General features: G+C 34.3%; 1 protein-coding gene across 1 annotated transcript; it reads right to left on the bottom strand.

The window, feature by feature from the left end:
* Positions 1-436: 436 nt before the first annotated feature.
* Positions 437-3921, bottom strand: LOC134855914 (uncharacterized; the record flags this gene model as incomplete). Its single annotated transcript, XM_063872294.1, is given in 6 exon segments — positions 437-509; positions 931-1053; positions 1428-1599; positions 2225-2524; positions 2672-2878; positions 3127-3921. Coding segments are annotated over 6 exon segments (1166 nt in total), but the record flags the coding sequence as incomplete, so codon positions are not given.
* Between the last annotated feature and the right edge of the window lie 3476 nt (positions 3922-7397).

The raw sequence follows: 7397 nt of genomic DNA, 5'->3' as shown, positions 1-7397 counted from the left end.
AATCCAGCATGGATATGCACAAAAAAAGGAACTGTTTGTAGAAATTTACTCATTGAAGCTGTTAGCAAAGGCAACTGGGTTAAATAGGCAGGGGAAAATGTTAGACTTCCGGCCAGGAAATTTTTGCCAGAATTTTTTGCCGGGAACTTTTTGCCAACTTCCTGCCAGAGCCGGCAGGAGTAAGCATAGTATAGGGATTATGAGAGTAAATAAACCAGCCGAAATATAAGCCAACTGAAAATGCGCAGTTTATAAGCCAGCCGAAAAGTTACATCATATGAATGAATTTGCAAAATTTTCGTAAGTGTTAAATAATTTTTACATAACTATCTCATAATTTATCACATATGTATTTTCGGCTGGTTGATATTTCGGCTCGTTTATACTTCGGCTGGTTTATATACCACCAGGGATTGTTGTTTGAGGAGCAACTGACCTTGAGTCGTACCATTTCTCCTTGACCAGGAAGGATATTGCTATCAGGCACAATCCACTACTCGTCAGATAACCTGCGAAAGTTTTATTTATATCTTGAAAATTTGAGATCATTAAAAATAGGATTAGTTGTTTGGTAAAAACTTCAATTTAAAGGTTCTAAAAGGGTTTGGGATTTAACGTTCAAATAAAAAATATATTGTTCTGAAAATTACAAAGAACTTTTCAACGTCAATCATTTTTGCGTTCGAGATTTCCTAAAGTATTTTCTAATTTTTTCCATGCTTCGGGCATCCATTAACAACAATGCACACTGAAATTGTTCTTGATCATTGTCCGAAGCATGAACAACCCAGGAATTTATGAGACATTTGAGACATTTTTGATTTTTTTTTTTGACTTTTTGAGACATTTTTGTTTTTTTTTCTGATGGAAGTATCAAACTGAAAAAATGATTGACGTTGAAAACTTCTGTATTTTTTTCTTAGTACTGACTGGACGTGAGGAAGTGTGGTTTGCGTCGCCATGTGGTGGAGAGGACACTGCCTGCGACTCCTATGATCAGCTGGAAGGCACCCAGGATCTGGCTGCTCATGTTCGCCTTGCTCGAACTCAGACCTGCAAACCAGAGACAACAAACACTTTACAATCTATATGATCTTGATGTGTTTTTGCGAAGAGCAGAGCATCCATCGAAGTATGCTCAGCCTGTTTAAGGATATAACAATTTTTGATAGTTTCTCTAATTTTTGATGAGAGGAGCTATATTTTACGGTGGGGGGGGGGGGGGGGGGGGGGTTTGTTGATGAATTGGAAAAGAGTGAAAACAGTTCAAATATTGAAGGTACTCGCATTTTAAAAAAGTGAAAAAAAAAATCGATTACAGTGGATGGAAAAAGGAAATCGATTTGTTGTCACTTTTGTGGAGACTGACAAGGAAACTCAATTATAATCATTTTTTTTCATGGAATTTCAAAGCGGGTATTGTTTACCTGCGTTTGAGAATATAGTGACGTTGTAGAAAGTGATGACTGTGACGGCGGACAGTTGGAATGCTAGGGCCATGAACATGCAGAGCAACAGGGGTTTATACGTCTGTGGGTTCCTTAACAACTTCCTCCATCTCACAGAAACACTTTCGGTCGGGCCCTGCTGGCTCTGGCTCTGCAATTACTTTTATTTCAAACACATTAAATTCTAACTAACAAAAAATGGATGGTGCTAATTAACAAAAAAAGGTTAACTTAAGACAATCCATCTACCAGCGGGGGGTTGCTTTGGGGTTGCGCGGATAACATTTTTTTTGAAGCTATACATTGAATTTTGACCGTTATCTTGAACTTTCCAGTGTTGTCTGCTCGATAGAGTAGAATAGTTGACGATTTTAATAATTTTGTCCTGGTTAGCTTTGATTGCTATCAATCACAGAGCTGTACAACTAAGCAACTTTCATCTGATAAGAGCCGTTAGTTTATTCACGTCTATCATCAATTTCTGGAGTGTGTTCATAAAACAGAGTCAGTGTAAGGCCAAAGTTCAACATCCTGTTTCATTATTGGATAACTGATTAATAATTTGATTGAAAATTATGAGGACGTGCAATATTCTACATATAACATATTTAAATGTAGGTTTTATCTAAATACCTAATTTTTTTGTGAAATAAAAAATAAAGGCGAACCACTAATGCAGTTTTTTTTATGTTTTAGAATTATTTTTTCATTTTCTATACATCATTTTTTTCATTTTCTTGTAACTAATCTGATAATGTTATAACAATATACTATACCTCACTGAAAGAGGGTGCTATGTTGGTGTAAAACACGTGAGTGGATCCAGCGAAAAAGCGTGAACTCTTATCGTACTTGTCAATATGGCCTTTTGATAACAGCCAAACCGGACTCTCCCTCATGAACATCAACCCCACCCCCATCAGAGAGGGGAAAATCAACCCCAGAACCGAGAGGGTTCTCCAGGGCAGATAGGGGGCGATGAGGAGGCAGATGAAGATGCCCCCGTTGACACCATTCTGAAACTGACCCCCCGTCACCCCTCGGTAGTTGGGGGGAGTGATCTCCGCTATGTAGGGCTGTAAAGAAAGATAGAATTCGTTTCAAGAGAATTTTTCTAAACATTCATGAACATTTTTTTGCTTTTTCTTTTTTTTTATTTTTTTTCTTTAAACAATTGTTATTTTTTCGGAAAGAAATTAATTACTTCGACATGAATGAATTACCGGTGAAGACGTGTTGACCATTCCGATGGACATTCCGACCACGAATCGGCCGACGGCCACTAGGACGAAACTGTTCGCCAAGCATACCACAATCCATCCGCCTACGGCCACTATAGCTGTGGCAATCAGTGTCTGCTGCCTGCCCAGTCGGTCTGACAGGTCTGCTCCGATGAATGTGCCCAGGATAGCTCCGATGGTGAGAATGGACTGAAATTGATATTTTATTTAGATTTCATTTTTGAGCAGAACTGAAAATTAACAGAAGTAAAAGAGCATATACTAGAAAGATTCTTGCATCTATTTCCATGCAATAATATTTAAACTTCTCAATTTTTGTTAGTTTTAATAAGCGAATTTAGAGAGAATTATTTTAAAAAACAATGTATCATAAAAATTTGTGAATAAAACACAAAAAATATAATGAATAGATAGGATTTTGGTGTCCCGAAACTCACCGAGATCCAGCTGTTTTGCGTGTCGGAGAAATTTGGCATGTCTGGATCGTCTTTTATGTTGTCAATGGACTGAGCACTCCATCCTAATGCGTAGCCGAAGTTCATGCAACCTAAAGTGCTGAAGACGGTTGCCATTATGACCTGCCAGGTGAGTTTGTCAGGGGGTTTGAGAGATGCTGAAAATGACGATTCGGGTTCCTGATACTCCTCGCGATGATCGGTAGTCGCCGAAAGACATTCATCGTCTGATGATGATTGAGTTACAGAATTGCTTCTGTTTTGATGCTCCATATTTCACGTTGGATTTGTGATCGGTATTTTTCTGTAAATACTAATCGAGTCTGTTCCCTTGAAAACGAGTTTATTAACTGCGTTAACTATTGTTAAAAAGCTCGATGGATTAAATTCAACTTGAACGTTTTGTTTTTATTTGCTGCATTAAGTCAAATTCATTGAGTTTGTAGACTTGTTTATAATTGCTTTGTGAATGACGAGCTATGACAAACCTATGAGATTGAGTACAGTAAATAATTAATTTTGGCGCTAATTAATTTAGAGGGGACTCATTTTTGATAGCAGGACTACAAAATGAGCTTTCAACCAAAAATGTCATGCAAGATGCAAACAGACTTGAATAATTCAATTAAATGGTCGAATCGTACATATTACTAAATTTGGAAAAACATAAAAAACCGAGTCGCGAGCTTGTAAAATTGAGCTTCAAAATATTGATATCAGGAAACAAATTATGTGTTCACTATCTTTTGCTTTTATCAGAGTTTGAAAGTCATAACTTGTTTGTTCAACCAGAGGACTTTGGATTCTCTGGCAATGAACTTCCTAACTCAACGAGATGTCAATATTTTATTGAATACTCTTTTATTTACTTACAGATAAGTTTTTGTATGAAATTTAGGCCTTCAAATCTCAATTGGTCTTCGTTTGTATTTCGAACAAAACATCCTTGTGTCTTAAATTTCAATTCACAAAAGGCGCACAATTTTGTTATTTGATTTCATGTTTCGATAATCTGTGGGTTTAGGTGATATAATGGAAGTACGCTACTTCCTGTCATGAAAATCTGCAATTTGACGTCAGGTCAAAATTTGATCTAAATTAGATTCATTTTTAGTGAAACAAGGTCAACTATAAAATTTACCGATTATATTCATATGAACAAAATAATAGCAGTTTTAGCAGGTAAACTGCATGGCATGTGAGCAAAAATATGCTAGTTTTTGGGTCTAGAAAACTTGAAACTTCGGTGGTAGGCCAACAAGCAAAAAGTCCAACAAGCCGAAAAAAGAACAAGACTGCTCGTATCAGGGCGAAGCCCTGAATGTTCCGACTGCCTTTATGGAGCCTTTAAGGTTTATGGAGCAGTAATAACATTATAAAATTAAATGAAATAAAACAAAATGGAAAAAAAAAATTTTTCTAAAATTTGAAAATTTTTATAAAAATCATCCCCCCACACGCCATATAAAAATCAAAAGGTTAGATATCGCTCCTTGTAACAAATCAATTTTGGCAAATAAGCTTCTTTCAACCAGATTGGAACGACTTCTAAGACGGATTAAATCTCCGCTTACGCGTTAATAGCGCGAAATATATCGCGCGTTAATTGTCTCAAATTAGCCAAAATGGTAATCTTTAAACCCTCATAACTTTACGAAAAAGGATCACAGGTGAAAAATTGTTTCAAATTTAAGCTCAGGACAACAACACCTTTTCAATGATATAAAAATTCCGTCAAAAATGGCTAGTTAAAAAGTCGAAATTTGTCTGAAGAAAAAAAAACCCACCCCGAGCACAAATATTATGTTACTTTCGTATCGAAAGTCGGAACAATAACCTGTCTAACAAGCCAAAAATTAAATTGTTATGCAACATAACAACAGATTGTCAATGTTTTTATGCAATTGTTACTTAATTCTGATGCAGTTTTGGCTCCAAGATATGGCGGATTGAAGAATTGTCGGTTTCTTGAATATCAGCCGAATTTTCAGTTATATTATTTTTCATGGCTATATTGCACCAATAACAGAAACCGTCATTACGAGGCCAAGCTGTGCACTGGATTTTTTATTCAAGTATTCCAGAGAAAAATCTCTAAACATGTTGCAAAATGTAAGTTGATTCCACGTACAAATTTTCCGTGGATTCCGTGTGCAGCAGTAATTGAGATTGGTTTTGCTGGGGATTACCTGGTAAAGAAAAGATATAATTTAAAACGCTAATACATATCTAACTAGAATACGCAAGACAATGTGGTTTTTACTTACCTTTTGTAGATTCCGCTTACACATGTGGATTCCGCAACAGCTCAATTTTACTATACACATGATTTATTTTTTCTTTTTGGATTCCACAAACTCTTCCGGATTCCGCAAATTTTGTTGCAGATTCCGCATATTCGTCTTTTATGTTGATATTTTGAGCCTAACAGTGTTTTAACTATTTGTTTGTGCCTTGGCCTCAGAAGCATTTTTTAAATTATTCCATTGAATTTTTATTTAAGCTGCTGATAACCAGTTTAAATACCGTTTTTCTCCTATTTTGATGATACAAAACAGGAAAAGCTATTTTACTTGAAAAAGATGTTTTGATTTGTACGAAGTTTGGCATCTATCGACTTGTTATTAAACTGAAATTTCAGCAAGTAGATATTTTACGAGAGGCAATTATTTCTTGAGTTTTTCAATACTTTAGGTGATATTGTCATAATGCAACAATTTCTACCAAGAGACTTTTTGAAAAAAAATAAACAGGTCGTATAATTTGTAACTAGTTAGCGGTGATTGAATTTCGAGGGGACCGGCTTTTAACGGGAGCAATTTTTTACAGAAAATTAAAACATGGACTGCTGACGAGATTCAACAAACAAATTTTATTGACAGGTGCATTCATTTAGTATGGTTAAAAACAATGATTTCATAGTTTGCCAGCGAATTTTTGTTTTCTATAACCGCTGTTTTTTCAAAATTAAAATTATCTTAACTGACTGAACTATTGCATTTTTCATCGTGGTCTGATTAAAAGTCGATCTGGTTTTTTAAAAGCCAGCCATTAAGCAAAAAAAATGGGAACCAAATCTTTTAAATTATTTCAATTGATGAAGACATGTGAAAATTAGTTTGAAAACATACAAATTAATGAAAAAACCTCAAAATGTTCAAATGGATTGAAATAATGTGAAAGGTTGAACTTAATTGCATAGTTTTTTTTAAAACAAAAATGAGCCTCTTTTCGACAAAAACAATAAAACGTTTCAAATCATTTTAATAGCTTGATTTTTTCCACTAAAAGTTTTTTTTTTTGAAGGTAGTGAAATTTTAAAAAATTCAAAAACATTTTAAAAGTTTAAATTTAATCTTTGAAACTTCAAACTTTCTGAAGCTAGCCAACAAGCTAAACAGCTTCGCAGTTTCGGAAGGTTGCAGGTTGTTTTTTTTGAATTGGGCTGATTTATTTGTTTTTTATCAATCGATAAAGCCGTAAGATATTGCATCGATAGCTAAGATGAAATCGCTGAATTCGAAAACTTCTTCGAATCAGTTAGCTATCAAGCAAATAAAATTTGCAACAGTTCAAGACAAGTTACTTTCAAAGCTAAAATTGTTTCAAAAACTTTACAATTAGACTTGTTTCGCTAAACTTTTAGGCTGTTTCTAGAAAACTATCATGCAATGAATTTGCGAACTAATTTTCAAGTTGTTTTGTCAGGTTGGACTGCTCAATAAAATTTGAAACGAGGAAGATTTGAAACATTTTAAATGTTTTTGGAGCATGAAAGTGTTTTGGAAACTTTTTCTGTAGCGTGGTACTCAAGCAATTGAATATAGGATTTCTTCAAAAAATTTTGTTGGATGAAAAAGCTGATTACAAGTAATTTTTTAAATGCAGTTCAAAAGCGATGAATTTTTGTCAAAATTCAAGAATATCTAAAAAAAATGTTCAAGACATTCAATTAGGGCAAAATTATTAAAATATTCAACCCCATTGATTTTAAAATTGATCACGTAGGAACTAATATTTTAAAACACTACTAATATATCGAAACTACTACAATTTGGAAACTTAAATTTTGAAAGTTTTGAAATAAATTAGAGACAACATTTTTCTGTAGCAAGTTTTCGAGTGAATTAACTTTTAAAATTAAATTTAACTTTGTTAAAATTTCAAAAGTTAAATCACTCTTCAACTTTTGAAGTTAAAGAGTGATTTAATTTTTGAAACTGTCAAACAGTTTCACATGCTTGAATTGAATT

This window comes from Symsagittifera roscoffensis, unplaced genomic scaffold (assembly GCF_963678635.1).
Source record: "Symsagittifera roscoffensis unplaced genomic scaffold, txSymRosc1.1 SCAFFOLD_1126, whole genome shotgun sequence".
Taxonomy (NCBI): Eukaryota; Metazoa; Xenacoelomorpha; order Acoela; family Convolutidae; genus Symsagittifera; species Symsagittifera roscoffensis.
This window is presented reverse-complemented; position numbering and strand designations above follow the sequence as displayed.